This window comes from Garra rufa, chromosome 22 (genome assembly GCF_049309525.1).
Source record: "Garra rufa chromosome 22, GarRuf1.0, whole genome shotgun sequence".
Classification (NCBI taxonomy): domain Eukaryota; kingdom Metazoa; phylum Chordata; class Actinopteri; order Cypriniformes; family Cyprinidae; genus Garra; species Garra rufa.
The window spans coordinates 17,350,083-17,368,522 of NC_133382.1; the positions used below are offsets into that span (position 1 = coordinate 17,350,083).

The following is an 18,440-nucleotide window of genomic DNA, read 5'->3' on the forward strand; positions in this document are numbered from 1 at the left end:
GTAAGATTTTTTAAAGAATTCTCCTCTTTACTATTTACTATTTAAAATAACTGCTTTCTACCTGAATATATTTTAAAATTGTAATGTATTCCTGTGATCTAAGCAAACTTTTCAGCGTCATTACTCGATTACTCCAGTCACATTATTATTCAGAAATCATTCTAATATGGTGATTTGCTGTTCAAGAAACATTTATTATTACTATTATTCATATTTAAAACAGTTGAATACATTATTTCCAGGATTCTTTGATGAATAGAAAGATCCAAAGATCAGCATTTATCTGAAATAAAAAGCTTTTGTAACATTATACACTATACCATTCAAAAGCTTGGAGTCAGCTGTTTTCAACATAATAATAATAAATGTTTTTTGAGCAGCAAATCAGAATATTAGAATCATTTCTGAAGGATCATGTGACTGGAGTAATGATGCTAAAAATTCAGCTTTGAAATCACAGGAATAAATTACATTTGAAAATAGATTCAAAGTTATTTTAAATAGTAAAAATATATTTTTTCAGTTTTTTTGCTGTACTTTGGATAAAATAAATGCAGGCTTGGAGAGACTTACTTAAACATTAAAAATTTTACTGTTCAAAAACTTGTGACTCGTAGTGTATAAAGGGACAATTCAATCAAAAATAAAAACACATTATTTATCTGTCATTACTTGCCCACCTTTATGTCGTTCCAATTTTTTTGGAGGACCATTGACTTCCAATGTTTAGACAATAATATTATTAATAATAATAATAATATATTTTGCAAATGTTTTCTTTGTTCCACAAAAAAGGTCATACAAGTTTGGAGTGACACAAGTGTGAGTAAACTATGACAACCTTTATTTTTGTACTAAAATTATTCAATAATTATTCAAATTCTGTAAAACCCATACATAGGCAGTTATGGATTCTGAGCTTTAAAATCTACTCACTTTAAAGAAAACTATTATTACATAATCACAAAAAAGGACATCACAAAAAAGTGACATTACAATAATAAAGCTGCAACTACATACTGAAAAAAATTCCTTTATTATAAAAATACAAATAATAAAAATCCTTAATTAAAACAATAGTGTTATACAAGCAATATGAAAATCAGAACAAATGCAGCAAATCAAAGCAGGTTCTTCAGTCATGAGAAATCATATCCAGATTAGCAAGGTGTCTCATGGTGGGTCTACCATGTGGACAATTCCAGGGCTGTTCAATTTCCCCCATGTGAATCACAAGTTTCTTCATTTCACTGGCATTCAGAGCAGTGCCAACCATCACCTGTGTAAAAAGACACACATTAACTGTACAGGACAACAACAGCTCAATCACACACTCTGTTCTGCCACACAGTTACTTGTGTACAATTAATACTTAATTGTTAGAACCAGGCTGGAAAATATTCTTGACAGGAAGAAACACCAACACTCACAGATTTGCGACATGCCCTGGATGCAAACATCTGCCTCACACGAGAAGGTCGACACATGATTCCAGGACTGTCGCTAAGCATGAAGATGAGTTCTTCAATGTCACTTGGGCCAAAGGTCCAATTCTTGCTTGTAGGTAAAGACACCAGTTTCACCCTTTCCATTACCTGAGCTGAAAAACACAATACCACATCACATCAATCTAGAGGAAAAGGTACCATATAAGATAAGAAACGCTACTACAGTAGATAACCCACCATCCTCATCAATAAGGAAGTCAAAACCATTCTTTCTGAAGATTTCAAGGTTTTCCATGAGCACAGTTTCACTGATAGCTGGAAGGTGGAGACTTTGTGGACTGCATATGGAGAAAGAAAAACAATAAGTTAGCTTAAAAGGGATTGTTCACCTAAAAATGAAAATTCTGTCATTAACTCCTCACCCTCATTTCATTCCAAAACCATAAGATCTGTATCTTCAGAACACAAATTAAGATATTTTTAACTAAATCCGAGAGCTTTGTAACTAAGTACCTAAAATGTTCTCAAGTACAGAGAGATAGTAATGACATTGTTCAAACAGACCATGTGACATTAGTGGTTCAACCGTAATGTTATGAAGCTACAAGAATACTCAGAAAAGCTCTTGGATTTCATCGAAAATATCTAACCTTATGTTTCAAAGATAAACAAAGGTCTTATGGGTTTGTAACAACATGAGTTACAGTAATTAACAACAGAATTTTTATTTTTGGCTGAACTATCCCTTTAAAATAAATACCTGGTTCCAGTTTGACTTATCTCTGCAGAGTGTAACTTACACTATTAGTCGCTGTCCCTTTAAGACTGTATTCTGTTGTAGCATCTCAAAATTGTACTTTTCATCTGTGGCATGCTGGTCAATTATGAAAAGGTCGGTTTTCAGCTTGGTGATGATAAAACCCAGGTTGAACTGACCAATGATTTCCATATCCTTGAACATATCTTTGCTGTAAGAAAAAGTTGAAACCTTGTCAATGGCATATAAACTTGATGATGGTTTTGGTATTTTAAGAGATTAATCAAAAGATCAGTATAACCTTATTTCTTTCTTAAGCTCGTCCTCAGCATTTTGGTTTTCACCAGGGTTAATCTGCGCTCTGAACCGTCTATATTTTAGCTCTTGATCATTGTTCTCTGTCTGCTGAGACTGTAACCTCTGCATCCTTTTAGAAAGTTCCTGCAGTGAAAACTGCAAAAGCACTGTTTTCTTCTGTATGCTGACAGGTGAATCCAATTGCAGAGAAGCATTCTTGTTTTTGGAGTCCACCAAACAGCTTCCTGATAGAGGTTTAGATTCATGTCGAGCTCTTTTAGCTTCAGGACTGGAAATTCTGTCAAGGTGCTGTTCTGACTTTGTCTCCGGCACCAAAGGTTTGTAATTCCAGAGCTTTTCATCTACAGGTTCATCGATAGTCTCAGCTTTAACATCAGTTTCATATATACTAGGGTGTAAACCTGACTCTGAATTGTTTTCATGTAGAATCTCTGGATCATCTTCAGCTGAATTTTGGTTTGCTGCTCCAGAATCTTCAGCATCACTATTAAAGGTGCTTTTATATTTAGCTAAACAATCAGTTGAACTTTTTATAGAAGAAACGGCAGTGAAACTGTCTGTCATTTTTTTAGAGCTGCTCACAAAGGAAAACATCTTCTTCTGAGAAGGACCAGCACAAGCAGCTTTATGACCAGACTGCTTTGACCCAATTTCAGGAACATGATGGTTTGAAAAAGCAGCTTTAAGTCCAGCTAGATTGATGGAAGTCTTTGGGGGTCCATTATCTGGAAGTGCTTCAGAGAAAGAACCCATTTCCTGATCTTCTGAACCAGCACTTGTCTCGGTTGGTCTATACAGCTCTTCAATGAAGAAAAACATCAACACCTGTAATAACACTTCAAGACAACATATGATATGTCTTAAAAGGTCTGAAGTACTTACTGGTAATTGCTGGAGTAATGTGATTGAGACTGATTTTATTGACACCAGTCTCAAACATAGCAATGAGTGAGCTTTTCAGAATTGCCAGCAAGAGTTTTTCCTCTTGTAGAAGGATCTGACGTTTGTCTGGAGTCACATTCACGTCAACACAGTCTAATGTGAAACAAAGAATCCAAACAGGGAGGGATAAATGACAATCAATTAATTGTTCATTTAGCATTTATATTTTACATACTTTGTATTATATAAACATTTGGAGTTGGTAAGATTTTATGTTTTTTAAATAAGTCTCTTTCATCACCTTGGCTGCATTTTTTTTTTCTGGATAAAAAATTCAGTAAAATTAGTAATACTGTGAAATATTATTACAATTCTAAAATTATGAGATTAAAATAAAAATATTTTGAAAATAAAGTCAAAATATTTTTAAAATAAAGTCAAAATTATGCGAATAAAATTGAAATCTTTCAAGAATGAAGTCTAAATATTTTGAGAATAAAGTGGAAATTGAGGAAAAAGTCACAATGTTTTGAAAATAAAGTTGTAATGTTTCGAGAATAAAATGGAAATTACGAGAACAAATTTAAAATCTTTTAACACTATTCAAAGGAGAATTAAATCGTAGCAATTCAAGTTCTAGCCTAATATTTTGAGAGTATAGTCTACGAATGCAAATGGCCCGAATTGGGAGCATCGAGAGAAGTTGCTTCAGATACCAGAAGACTGTTTCACATGCCGCTTAAACTGAAGCAAATACAGCGATCTGTCACGCCACATTAAAGAGCATGAAAAACACATTTTTGTTATAGATATATTGTTTGTATTTCGCTATAAAACTGAAAGATTTTGAAGCTGGGACTTTGGAATATCTTCCGTTACTCACAATCTGGGCCATCTGCATGCGCAAAAGGCTAGAATATACTCTCAAAATATTAATTCTTTATTAAATAATTAAATTAAAAATTATTATTATTTTTTTTTTTTGAAACACTGACTTTGACTTTATTGTCGAAATATTTCCACTTTACTCTCGGAATTTCGACTTTATTCTCATAATTTTTCTACTTTACTCTCGTAATCTTAGATTTTTTTGTTTTAACGTGCCACTAAAATGCTGTCGTACTATTGTAATTGTTTTAAAAGCAATTTACTTCTGTGACTGCAAATCAGAATTTTTTTAGCAGCCACAAATGCCTAAGAAAACAGTTGTGCTGCTTAATATTTTTGTGGAATCCATATATTTTTTTTATTAATAGAAAGTTTAGAAGATTAGCGTTTATAATATTTTTAAAATTGTAAATATTTTACTGACACCTTTGATCAATTAAAATCAATTCAATGAGCAATAGTGTATACACTTTCATACACAATTTATTTTCTTTCTAGTTCTGTCAAGTCTTACCTGAAGCAACAGTGATGTTTAAAGCAACAAAAGGGTATTGATGCCGATTGTACATGTGATAAACCTCATTCACAAGCTTGGAGACCTGCAAATATTACACAAAAAAGCAAAAAGATGTGATCCTTATTACATATAATTATATGAACGCAATAAAACATACTTACAGTGCCTTGCAAAAGTATTCATACCCCTTCATTTTTTTTACGTTTTGTTGCAGCATTATGTTAAACTGCTTTAAATTACTTTTTTTCCCCCCACATCAATCTACATCTCATACACTATAATGACAAAGCACAAAACAGGTTTGTAACAACTTTGCAAATTTATTAGAAATAAAAAACTGAAAAGATCCCGTTGCGTAAGTATTCATACCCTTTTGTGGGACACTCGAAATTTAGCTCAGGAGCATTCATATTGCTTCTAGATGTTACTACACTTCAAATTCATTTGAATGAGTATGATTTAGAAAGGCACACACCTCTCAGAAAAAAGTCTAACAGCTGAAAATGCATATCAGAGTAAAAACCAAGTCCTGATGTCAAGATAACTGCCTGTAGAGCTCAGTGACAGACTTGCGTTAAGGCAATGATCTAGGGAAGAGTTCAGAAAAAAAATCTGCTGCATTGAAGGTTCACAGAAGCATGTAGACTCCATTATCCATAATGGAAGATGATTGGAACAACTAGGACTCTAGAAAATGTCTGCCAGCCCCCATCCAAGCTGACAGAGTTTGAGAGGTGAAAAGGTGAGGCAAAGAATGGCAGATAATTGCCAAATGCAGATGTACAAAGCTTGTCACATCATACCCAAACAGACTTGAGGCTGTAAAGGTGCTTCAACTATGTACTCAGTTAAGGGTATGAATATTTATGCAATGTACTTATTTCAGTGTTTTATTTTTAATAAATTTGTAAAATTTGCAAATCTGGTTTTTGCTTTGTCATTATTATGGTGTATGGAGTGTAAATTGATGTGGGGAAAAACTAATTTAAAGCAGTTTAACATAATGCTGCAACAAAACGTGAAAAAAATGAAGGGGTGTGAATACTTTTGCAAGGCACTGTAAATAAAAAAGATCATACCTTTACTGGATCACAAGGTCTTTTATTAATGAAGAAGAACTGTCTGTCAGTAGCACTTCGACCAACGCCATGATCCGCTTGTGACACAAACCCGTCAATGCTAGAATGTAATAATATACCATCAGTTTACCTGGGAATATTCTAAGTTATAAAATGGTTTTCGTTACCTTATTTGCAAAAATTGATAAGTGAATCTTACACAGAGAAACTCACATGAAAAGGTCTTTTGGAAGATCTATCCCACTGAGACCATAGTCTTCCTTAGTTGATTCATTGGGAGATATTTGTTGGAAGGGAATCAAACTTTGTAGCTATGGATAAGAAAAAAATTAAAACATGTACATGTTTCTCTAAAACAACAAATTAAATATTAATAAATGTACTTTGTTCCAAAAATATAACAAATTGTGTTTTGTTTGTCCATTTTGGTATAAGAATGTATCTCTTTAAAATATTCACTACGCAGAAAAAGTCATTCTCACCTGTTTAGGTCCAAACACAGCTCCAATGTTGTCTCTCATGCTGTTACTCCCACTGGTGCACAGTACTGTGGTGCGCTTGCCTTGTCCCATCTGGTTTGTGCATGTAATACGAACACCAGTTGAGATGATGCAGTAAGACTGCAAGACGAAAATCATCTTGGAATATTCCTTTTTAATGTTCCGCTGGAACTCCTTGTGTCGAACAGGTAATGTGGAGAAGAGCTTCTGCAGTGTGACAGTAGTACCATGCTGGCGAGGATGTGGCACATGCTGAGTGAGACGACCATTGTGATCGTACACCAGCCGAGCTCCGATCTGAGCGCTCTCATGGCAGGTCACAACACTAAGATCACTGCAATCATATGTAAAAACAGAGTATATTAATGAATCACTAGTGACTAGAGAGATTAATAAAACAAGATATCAAAACAATTGTGAGATGATCACGGACTGTACTATAGTCATATATCCATCATATATATTTACTGTAAGAATTAAGAGAACAAATCCAAAGTAAAGTGTTACCTAAGAGCACAAAGTGAGCTCAGAGCTTCACCACGGAACCCAAATGTCTCCACGTGTATCAGGTCGGAAAAATCTCTCAGTTTAGAGGTGTGATGTTTTAAAGCTGCCAGAAGTTGAAAGAACACAAATAAGTTAGCACCAGTCAAAAGTTAAGATTTTATGTTGTTTTTAGAACAAGGCTGAATTTTTTTAAACAAAAATACAATAATAAAAACAGTAACATTATACTATAATATTATTGCAATTTAAAAGAGCTGTTTTCCTTTTTAATATATTTTAAAACATAATTTATCCATGTGATTGCAAAGCTGTATTTTCTACAGCCTTTACTTCAGGTCTTCAACTGATCCTTCAAAAATCTTCCAATTTCCACAAAAACATTAAGCAGCATAAACTGTTTTCAACATTGACAATAATAAGAAAAGTTTCCTGAGCACCAAATCAACATATCAGAATGATTTCTAAAGGATCATGTGACAGTGAATGCTGCTGAAAATTCTGCTGTGCTATCACAGGAATGAATGTATACATTTTAAAATATATTTAAAAAATATAAATACAGTTGAGGTCAAAAGTTTATATACACCTTGCAGAATCTGATTTTTTTTTTTATTATTTTAGCAAAATAAGAGCGAACATACAACATGCATGTTATTTTTTATTTTGTACTGACCTTAATAAGATATTTCACGTAAAAGATGTTTACATATAGTCCACAGGATAAAATAATAGTTGAATTTATAAAAATGACCCAGTTCAAAAGTTAACATACACTTGATCGGATTTTGGATTTTTCTGAAGAGTAGCGGACAGTTAAACTGTTCAGGACAAACAAGGAACTCATGAACCACTATCACTAAACCAAAAAAACAAACAAAAAAAAAAAAAACACAGCTGTGGATCATTCAGGTAACAACACCGTACTGAGAATCAAGTGTATGTAAACTTTTGGACAGGGTCATTTTTATAAATTCAACTATTATTTTCTCTTGTGGACTACATGTACATGTCTTTTATGTCAATATCGTATTCAGGTCAGGTAAATAAATATAACCTGCATTTTGTATGATCCCACTTATTTTGATAAAATAATTAACATTTTGCAGATTCTGCAAGGTGTAACTTTTGACCTCAACTGTAAATGCAGCCTTGGTCAGAAACATCTTTCACAAATCTTCACAAAATGTATACATATTATTTTAAACTTTTGACTGAATGTTTAAGCATGTCTTTTATTTCCAATGTTCACAATACAACTTACTTAGTCCCTCAAAGTTTTGCTCCTCAACACCTTTTCCATTATCGGAAACTTCCACCAGCTCTGTTCCACTGTCTTTTAGTTTAACATCTGCATAAAAACAAAAACCATGACCAAATGTAGCATGACCCTAAATGCAATGGTTCCTCACTCTCTCATCCCTTGAGCTCACCAACATTAGTAGCACCAGCATCAATGCTGTTCTCCACCAGCTCCTTCACAGCTGTGGCCAGACTCAGCACTACCTGTCCAGAGCAGATCTGATGCACAGACTGCTTGTCTATTGCCTTTATGGCTCCAGCAGAACCTGTGCTAGGAATTCAAAACACAGAATATAATAGTAAATAGTACTAGAAAGTACTGTAACATAGTAAACAGTATGTCCAGCATAGCAGATAATCTCACTAGTCTATTCTATATGTAGCAAAGTACTGAAAAGTATATGCAAAGCTATACACACTTACCTTGAGTCTGACATTTTTTCTGTAGCAATATATATGGTATCAGTCACAGAAGCCTAACTTAAGGGTTGCATTGTGGGTATTTTGATAGCTTTTGCTCCTTGCGGTAACATTCAGTTCAAACAAGGAGCGGGAACTTAATGTGTTTTCATTGCTCAGTGTGAAAAAAACCAATGCTTCGACAAGAAAGTAGTTCTGATAAACTATAATGGAACACACTTCAGTATTTATATGCAATAAACACGCAGCACACAGAAGACCTCTCTGCTGCTTATGTTGACGTTTCCCGCGGTGTGACGCACAACGTCAAGTCACCACATGTTTTGATTAGCATGTGATCAACTGTACAACTGTTCAACTTGTACTCTTTCGTTTCTTTTTTTTTTTTTTTTGCATGCTAAGTTTTTTTAACCTAAATGCGTTTTGTTTGTTTTTTTCCTGGTTTTTGTTTTTTTCCAGTTAAGTCTGTTTGGAATTACATTTTCCAGAAATGCCTAGATATTCTCATTGTTTATTGTTCGGTTAATTTTATTGGCGTATCGGATTGTTATACACTTAAATAAAACTGAAGTATCGATTTTAATGTTTTATTTTGAAAGGTTTCATCATCCTGCGCGTGGTTGCCTGAGTAGGGACTGTGTCAAAAGTTCATATCTAGTATTAGCCGAAACTGACGCTGACACAACCACGTTGTTAATGTTATTTTCTTGTAACGTGTGTTATTTATGGAGAGAAAGGTATGTAGAAACTACAATCAATCAATAAAACGATTATTCAATTAGTGTTTAGATGCATAATGTCATAAGTTGTTCACATGTCATCGCATGATGATAATTTGGAGATACTTCCTGGCGCCTGTCCCTAGAAACATGGCAGGTCACTGTCGGTTTACAGTGATATTTTTATTCGGCCAATTTTAAAACTTGTAAGTGGGGTTGCCAAATTAAAAGTGCTGGGGTTTTGAACTTTGGGGCTTCTGAATGGGACTACTGAATGGGATAAACCATAGTGTCTTTTAGCAAAACGTCATGTTTCACCAAACAGAGAGACTAATGGCAGAAGAAAGTTCGAGTAGCAGTGTAGTTTCCACCGTTAACAGCCGTAGCTTTCATATCCGACGGGGCCTTTCCACTCAAGGCAGAGGATCAAGAGGAGGAATATTTAGCCTGACGGATACGGAGGATGACGTCCAGTTTGACAGTGAGTCCACTGCAATATAAAGTGCAGCCCCTTTCATTCAAGAGTGTAGTCATGGCTAGAGTTTGGGTTTATAAGACAGGTATTAAGGTTATTTAATCTCTTTGAATATTAATGGCTTCAAATATCATGTGCAAAATGTGTCAAAGTAGTGTGTCCAAATAATTAAATTGAATGAATGCATTTTTAAGATGGCCCTTCCTCCCTAATATTTCATCTGTGGGACTTCTTAGGGGTGTGGGGGGTAACTTGAAAATGTTTCAAGCTGATAAGTTACTTAGACCTTACCCACCCCGACTGTACACTCAAGATGCAACATTGGTATATTTATATTTGCTCAGCTGTTAGGAGAGTACCATAAATGCTTGGTGTCTAAATGGATTCAGAGGAAAATGACATTATGGCTTTAATTGCCAAAGTTATTGCAGAAGGTGAGAAATCTCCAATCCAAGTCATTTTAGACTCAGTTTGGATAGTTTTCACTTATTTTGTGGTCAAATATTCACCTATTTTATTTGTCATATAAATGTAGCTTCAGACTCGGACAATAACTGTGAGGTTTTGCTGACGGGGAGACAGTATGCATCGATCCAGGAATTTGCCTCTGCCATTCCCAACCAACTGCTCCTGGGATCTCTACTGGAACACTTGTGCTTTGTTTACGAGAGTGATCCTACACGCTCACGCATGCTGTTTAAGGGTGGGTTGAGACTGCCTTATAAATAGACACCTTTTGTTTATTTCTGTTATTTGTATTAAGTTTTGTTTTCTCAAATGTCTCTGCTGTTTCAGTGATAGGCCAACGTTTAGCAGCCATGAACCTCCTTTCGCCATTGGCTATCAGTGATGAGTTTAGTACGGTCCGACTACAGCATAACAGGGCATTTACAGAGCTCCTGCATGCGACCAGCTCATCGCTCTTCCCCCAGGTAATCTTACATCATTCATCATCAATTTAATTTATTTTTTATGACTTCTATTCAGCTGTTGCTTTTATGAACAAAAACAAAACCTGTTTGTCTTTTGGATTCTGCAGGAACATAGATACTTGACTACAGAAGGCCAGAAATTGAGGTGAAAACTTTTACACTTGTAGCAGCTCTACTTACATTGCTTTGTCATTTACACTACTGTTTAAAGGCTTGGGGTCAAATTGGTTTTGAATTTTTAATGTTTTTGAAAGAATCTACAGAAGGCTACATTTATTTGTACATTAATGTTTTAAAATGTAATTTATTCCTGTGAAGACAAAGCTGCCTTTTCAGCAGCCATCAGTACACTGAGCACATGATACTTTGCAAATCATTCTAATATGTGACCCTGGACCACAAAACCAGTCATATAAATACACATAAGCTTTCAGATGATGTATGGTTTGTTAGGATAGGACAATATTTGGCCGAGATACAACTATTTGAATATATGGATTTTGATGGTTCAAAAAAATCTAAATATTGAGAAAATCGCCTTTAAAATTGTCCAAATTAAGTTCTTAACAATGCATATTACTAATCAAAAATTACGTTTTGCTATATTTAAGGTAGGAAATTTACAAAATATCTTCATGGAACATGATCTTTACTTAATATCCTAATGATTTTTGGCATAAAAGAAAAATCAGATCATTTTGACCCATAAAATGTATTTTTGACTATTGCCACAAATATACCTATGCTACTTAACAAAAAGTTAAAGGGTCACATGAAATAAACATTCATTTGTAACATCATAAATGTCTTTACTGTCACTTTTGATCAACTTAAAGGAGTCGTTCCCTTTTCAGAACAGAAATTTACAGATAATGTACTCACCCCCTTGTCATCCAAGATGTTCATGTCTTTCTTTCTTCAGTCGTAAGGAAATTATGTTTTTTGAGGAAAACATTTCAAGATTGCTCTCCATATAATGGACTTCTATGGTGCCCCAGAGTTTGAACTTCCAAAATGCAGCTTCAAATGTTTTTAGAAAATAACCGATTGTTTCGCTTTGAAGCTGCATTTAAACTACATTTTGGAAGTTCAAACTCGGGGGCACCATAGAAGTCCATTATATGGAGAGAAATCCTGAAATGTTTTGCTCAAAAAACATAAAATCTTTACGACTGAAGAAAGAAAGACATCTTGGATGACAAGGGGGTGAATACATTATCTGTAAATTTTTGTTCTGAAAGTGAACTACTCCTTTAATGCACCCTAGCTAAATAAAAGTCTTGCTGATCTGAAACTTTTGAACGGTAGTGTATGGTACATTAACATTTAAAATAACTGAGATTTGCTTATCTGTGCTAGAGCCAAAGATGATCTTTTTCAAGCACAGACGTCCCGTTACCTTAGTGAATTTGAAGAAATCACAACACTGGGTAAAGGATCCTATGGCAAAGTGTATAAGGTAAGAGGTTTTGATCATATTGTACTCTTAATATAGTAAATACATGACATGAAAGCTGTATACTGAAAACAATAATAATGTTATAGGTTACAAATAAGCTTGATGGTCAGGAATATGCGGTGAAAAAAATTCTCATCAAGAAAGTAACAAGAGACGACTGTATGAAGGTAAGATATGTCACAGATTCGGCTATTATAGTGGTAATTTACCCCCACAAATCTATATGATTTAAAGATAATATAGCTTATCGCATCTTTTTATCTCCTCGCAGGTTCTTAGAGAGGTTAAAGTGCTTTCCAGCCTTCAGCATCCCAATATTGTTGGATATCACACAGCATGGATGGAGCATGTTCAGCCTGCTGTGAATAGTAAGTAGCTGTATTGATGTGGTTACATTAGAAGACATAGCTATTTAAATCATGCTTTGCTTTTATTCAGTATTTCCTGAATCATGCAACAATGATACAAACATGTATATTGTCTTTTTTTTTCTCACTAGATTCAAAATCCGTTATTTCACAAACATTTCCAGCATTAGAGAAGCCTTTACAGAAAGATGGGTAAGATGATTTGAACATTTCCCAACACAATAAACTAACTGAAACATGTTCACAATACCATATTGAAAATATCTCTTGCTTCAGGTGCACACAGGAAAACAGTAACAGCAGCGATGGATCGTCCATTGTTTTTGAACATTCTGAACAAGCAGAAGCCAAAGAAAATCAGGGTGCATTAGAGAACCTCTCAGTCAAACCCTCAACTTCAAAAGAAGAGATCGGACACGACGTTTGTCCAAAAAATGTCCGCAACCCACAAAACTTTGTTCCATGTGTGTTTCTGGGAAAGCCTCGTGCTACGGTGAACAAATGCCCTGCAGCTAAATGGGACAGCTCGACACTCTCAGAGGACGACCTCAGTCAAAACAGACTGGAATTGAACAATAACTCTTACATTGATATGGACACTAATGAATGGTCTGAAAAGCAGGCACATGAGGTATACAGTACATTAAACACTGAATGTAACAATTAAATAATAGAAATGAGGAATAATTCTTTTGTAATTTATGTTTTCATCATTTCTTCTTGTTTCTGTCTCTTGGTTCAGTTCCACTTAATGCTTTATATACAAATGCAGCTGTGTGAGCAATCTTTGAAAGACTGGATACAGGAAAGAAACTCAAGGACCACAGAGGGAGTCTTGACGTTAACAGGTGAGATTACTTTATTCATATCTGTTACTACAGTTTACAGAGGTGTTTGCACTTTACATTTGTTACATACACGACGCAAAGTTTGCTCTTCTTTTTTTTTAAATGACATTAAGTAGGTACTTTAGGGCCCTATGATTTCCGTTATGTGGAAAACGTAGATGGAATCATGGAATCCAGTCATAAAAATGGAATTATAATGTCACAAATTTCTAAATTTTGGATGAATAAATAAAAACAGGTCAGTACACACAAGTTTTCCTTGACTACAGACATACTGAAGCCCTCAGTATTTTCATCTCTGCCACCTCATGAGTACATGAACACATAATCATATACAAACAGAAACTTAAAGGTCGTCAGAGCAACCCATCAAAATAAAAGTCTGGTTTAACTTGAAACTGTGGTGGAAATATAGTACTTCATGTAATGACAGTACTACTACTACTAATAAAATTATTATTAAAACATTATTTTAAAAAAATATTTACCAGAAAAATGTAAATACAAAACGCTGTACTTCAAATAGTAATAATAAATAATAAATTATTTTTTTAAATAATTAGTTTAAAATTTAATGAAACCTTTAAAATGAATAGAAAACACAGTATTTGGTAAAAAATAAAATAAAAGTGAATTTAAGGGGAAAAAAAATAAAATGTATTTCATAGGGATTTAAAAATGTATTTTTTTGTTAAAATTGTAACAAATTGCTGTTAAATTGTGTACGTTTCATGATTTCAATTAATTAGACAAAAATTAAAGTGAAAAAAAAAAACAACAACAGAATTTTGAAAAAAATAAAACAAAATTTGGGGAAATATTAAAGTTTTTAAAGGTCCTAGTACTTCTTTGGAAGTTCAGTCAAACCAAAATTTATTCAGACACCTTCAACATTTCTCACATTATCAGTTTATTCACTATAGTTTAGAAAATGGTAATAAAATACGACAAGAACTCAAGAGTTAAACTGTGTCAGAAAAAACTAATCTTGATAATGTCAGATAACTTTGATAGAAAGGTATGCAATGGACTACAATCAACCAAAAATTCAGACAATTGTTAATATGACAATCTTTACACAACTATCAATACTTTGTTGACCAATTACCAAGCAATGCTTAATTTAGTTCAGTCTGTGGTGTAAAAAGGTTGCATTAACAATTAAAAAAACACACACACACAAAATATGGTAAAGTCAAAGTGTCTGAATAATTTTTGGTCCCAAATTATCAATTTTATTGGTAGTCTACTGTATGCAGAATTTTTGGGTATGATATCTCACAGTTAACTTTATTTTGCTATCCTCATTTACACTGCCCTCCAAAAGTTTGGAAACACCCCTGGCAAAGTGTGGTTTTGGACGATATCAGCATAGTGTGAATTATCTTTGGGCAATCCTTCAGGAGGCTTGGAGTCAAGTCAATTTAAGTCAAAGTTTAATAAACTGACAGCTTGGATGCCCCGATTATGCAGAGCTGTAATAGCTGCTAATGGATATTTTGATGAATTGAATTAAGTTTTTTTCTATTTGTAAACTGTTTAAGTAATAAATAGGGCTGTCAAATGATTAATCACGATTAATCGCATCCAAAATAAAAGTTTATGATTACATACTATATGTGTGTGTACTGTGTGTATATATTATGTATATATAAATGCACACACATACATGTTTATTAAAGAAAAATATTTTAGATTTATACATAAAATATTTATAATTCTATATATAATCTAAATTAAATACAAGTATATCTATTCATACATATACATTTTTTTTATCTATACATGTATGTGTGTGTATTTATATATACATAATAAATATACACAGTAAACACACATTTAGTATGTAAAAATAAACTTTTATTTCGGATGCGATTAATCGTTTGACAGCCCTAGTAATAAAATGTTTTTGTAGTTTGTTTTGTCCCTTATCAGTGCAAAAATATCACACATTAAAAAGGATTCATGCCAATATTGTCCAAAACCCCACTTTTTTAGGGCGTTTCCAAACTTTTGAAGGGCAGTGTACATAACTTTTGGAGGGCACTAAAGGAACTATAGTGTCCTGCACCCACTAGTAAAAAATATATAGAAAATAAAATCTGGTGTCTGAATAATTTTTGGTTTGACTATATGTCTTATAAATTGCTCAGATTTCCTTCCTTTATATAACATTCTTATAACAAATAGAGTAGTCACTTACACCCTTTCCTGTTATTGCATTGGTGACACATTGGTTAAACAGGAAAGACAAGAAAAGCTGATTTACAAAATTTTTGAACATACAATCACCGTTTTTTAACATTCAATTACCAGATTATAATTGTATTGTTGGATTATTTTAGCATTTTCTAACCAATACATTGATCCACAGATCCTTGTGAGTCAGTTGACTCTGAACATGCATTCAAAATTTTAAGGAAGATACTTGAAGGAGTGGAGTACATTCATTCTCGTGGTATTATGCATAGAGACCTTAAGGTATGTCTACTTATTTTGTTGGTTTGCATTACTTTGTATTGTTTACCACGCATATATCTAGTACATGTCTGGCTTGGAACGGTTAATGCATTAGTCTACATGGGAGGAGGCCTGGTGTTTTGATAACAGTCATTGGGCTGGTGTGGCACAACAATTTGCAAAACAGGTTAGACTTTTGCAAAACAATAGACAATCATATTGGTAGTGAGCTTGTTGATATCTGTAACAGAATTTAGTAAGCAAATGGCTTGTCCTTTTCACCATTGCAAACCTTGTTCACCATTTTCTTGGCAATGCTTTAAAATCACCCTTACAAATTCCTTTATTCTATTTACTAATATATTTAGTAGCCTCTTGACAGAATTAGTTGCAGATAGTTCCTTTGACAAACACTGTTCTTGTCCCTTTATCTGTTTGTCACAGTATGGCAACACAGTATTTCCAGTATTTCTCTTCTGGATACTACTTATAAGCATGAATTGCTTTCTAAAAAGAATTTTAATCTATATAATAGTAAGTGTATGTATAATAGTATATAATAGTGAACCCAAATACCATTTGGATCTGCTCAGTTACCTATGAAATTTCCAATTTATTATGTAAAAATGTTTAACATTAATTTTGGATATTTATTACTGTGGATGTTCTACAGTTGAGGTCAGAAGTTTACATCGCCCACAAAACAAAATAATAGTTGAATTTATAAAAAAATGAAAACTTTTGAACAGAATGGAGATGTGTACATTTTTCTTATTTTGCCTAAATATATTATTTTTTCATTTACTACTGCCCTTCAGAGACTACAGAAGATAAAATAATATATGCTGAAGGGATATTCAGGACAGGATATAACTGTTCAGGACAAACAAGGACTCATGAACAACTATTACTAAAAAAACCTGTTGTGGTAAACTTTTGAACAGGTTCATTTTTAGAAATTCAACTGTTATTTTCTCTTGTGGACTATATGTAAACATTTTATGTGAAATATCTTATTCAGGTCAGTACTAAATAAAAAATAACATGAATTTTGTATGATCCCTCTTATTTTGGTAAAATAATTAACATTTAGCAGATTCTGAAAGGGGGATGTAAACTATTGGCCTCGACTGTATTTGTGTAATAATAATTTAAAAAAAATTACCATTTTATTTGTAATGCAAAATCTTTTTTTTTTTCCTTTTCTATGGCTGTATTATTTACTCTAAAGAGTTTTTAATCCAAATAGCATCTGTTTAGTCTATTTTAAGGTTGCTCACACTAACTATGTTTTTATACTGTCTGTTTGTTGTAATTTAAAATGTATATTTATGCATTTACAGCCTAGAAACATTTTTCTTCATGGACCTGAGTGCCAAGTTAAGATCGGGGACTTTGGATTGGCTTGTCGAAACATAATAATGGACGAACATGAGCAGCTGCCCTCCAGCTCTCAAGCAGGTGCACACACAGGTGACAGGCCTTGTAACCTCTTCTGTATTCACAAGAGTGAATTAGTTATTTTTGTTATTACAAATTCTAAACTAATATACTTACATTTTTACTTATTCTAATTTTCCTGTTTGTTGCAAAACTACTGCTGATTTATTGGTAGGTAACAATAGATGGCAGCAGTGAATTAATGCAGTTTCTCATTGCACCTTTCACACTAGACTCAGCTCACACTAGTGGAGTGGGAACTTTTGTTTATGCTGCTCCAGAACAACTTGAGGGTTCTCACTATGATTCAAAGGTAAGGAAACTACAGTTACAAACTTATACTTGTTATAATGTAAATTCTACAGTCAGTTTTTTTTGGGGGGGCTAAACTTCAGTGTGTGGCTATTTCATCTTAGGCACATACTAAAAATCTGGTAGTAAAACCTGATGCTCAGTGTTTGTTTCATTTGTACAGTCAGATCTGTTCAGTATAGGAGTGATTGCGTTTGAGTTATTCCAGCCATTTGGGACTGAGATGGAGCGTGTGCACACACTCGGAGAACTACGGCAGGGCAAGATCCCTAACACGCTGTCCAAAAACTGGCCACTTTTGGCCAAGTATATCACCCTACTGACCAGCACTGATCCCTCAATGCGACCAAGTGCATCTCAGTTACTTCAGAGTGACCTCTTCAACACCAATGATGTGGTATGTGTGGCTGTAATAGTTTTCTTTGCCCATGTTGTTGCTTTGAAGAAACATTCGACTCAGTAACATTCTTTGCGTTCTTTCTTTTAGGTTATTCACAGTTTGAAACGGAAGATTAATGAACAAGAAGAAGAAATTGTTCAGCTCAGAAGGCAGATCAGTGAGCTACAGATCTCTCAGAATTCAATACACAGTGCAGAAAAGATACAAAAGTAGTAACTCTTCTGAACTACCATAAGTGCTCAATATTTGTACATTATGTGAATTGTTGTATGTGTGATTGCAGCTCTGCTTGTATGTATATAAACGAGTGCCATATTTAACTTGACAAAAGATTTGTAAAGTAAAGTCCCATGCCAATGGTGCATTAGTCTCCAGTTATCTGACTCTTTAAAGCTGAGTAAATATTACCTCA

General features: G+C 33.8%; 2 protein-coding genes across 2 annotated transcripts; one reads left to right on the top strand and one right to left on the bottom strand.

Annotated features, from left to right (window-relative positions):
- Window positions 1–1,073: 1,073 nt before the first annotated feature.
- On the bottom strand, window positions 1,074–8,891 carry pms2 (PMS1 homolog 2, mismatch repair system component). The gene is made up of 14 exons (XM_073828260.1): window positions 8,619–8,891; window positions 8,327–8,466; window positions 8,158–8,244; window positions 6,897–6,999; window positions 6,372–6,723; window positions 6,103–6,200; window positions 5,890–5,989; window positions 4,808–4,892; window positions 3,406–3,558; window positions 2,507–3,323; window positions 2,249–2,416; window positions 1,686–1,786; window positions 1,431–1,600; window positions 1,074–1,279 (listed from the first exon to the last, which is right to left on the bottom strand). Exons 1-14 carry the CDS (start codon window positions 8,630–8,632, stop codon window positions 1,136–1,138), a joined length of 2,532 nt encoding a protein of 843 aa, XP_073684361.1. The 5' UTR covers window positions 8,633–8,891; the 3' UTR covers window positions 1,074–1,135.
- Window positions 8,892–9,490: 599 nt separating this feature from the next.
- On the top strand, window positions 9,491–18,390 carry eif2ak1 (eukaryotic translation initiation factor 2-alpha kinase 1). The gene is made up of 15 exons (XM_073827757.1): window positions 9,491–9,815; window positions 10,345–10,512; window positions 10,605–10,741; window positions 10,849–10,886; window positions 12,101–12,200; window positions 12,287–12,367; window positions 12,472–12,568; window positions 12,700–12,760; window positions 12,845–13,199; window positions 13,311–13,416; window positions 15,791–15,897; window positions 17,220–17,349; window positions 17,550–17,629; window positions 17,792–18,025; window positions 18,116–18,390. Exons 1-15 carry the CDS (start codon window positions 9,644–9,646, stop codon window positions 18,239–18,241), a joined length of 1,992 nt encoding a protein of 663 aa, XP_073683858.1. The 5' UTR covers window positions 9,491–9,643; the 3' UTR covers window positions 18,242–18,390.
- Window positions 18,391–18,440: the final 50 nt, after the last annotated feature.

Excerpts from the sequence above, each read along its gene's own strand:
- pms2 (XM_073828260.1), bottom strand. Across the intron at positions 5,990-6,102 it reads CTTCCAAAAGACCTTTTCAT|CATTGACGGGTTTGTGTCAC; the intron begins GTGAGTTTCTCT and ends ATTACATTCTAG. Across the intron at positions 3,324-3,405 it reads CATTACTCCAGCAATTACCA|AGCTGTATAGACCAACCGAG; the intron begins GTAAGTACTTCA and ends TCTTCATTGAAG.
- eif2ak1 (XM_073827757.1), top strand. The coding sequence starts at position 9,644 with ATGTTTCACCAAACAGAGAGACTAATGGCAGAAGAAAGTTCGAGTAGC. Across the intron at positions 9,816-10,344 it reads GGATGACGTCCAGTTTGACA|CTTCAGACTCGGACAATAAC; the intron begins GTGAGTCCACTG and ends ATATAAATGTAG. Across the intron at positions 10,887-12,100 it reads ACAGAAGGCCAGAAATTGAG|AGCCAAAGATGATCTTTTTC; the intron begins GTGAAAACTTTT and ends TATCTGTGCTAG.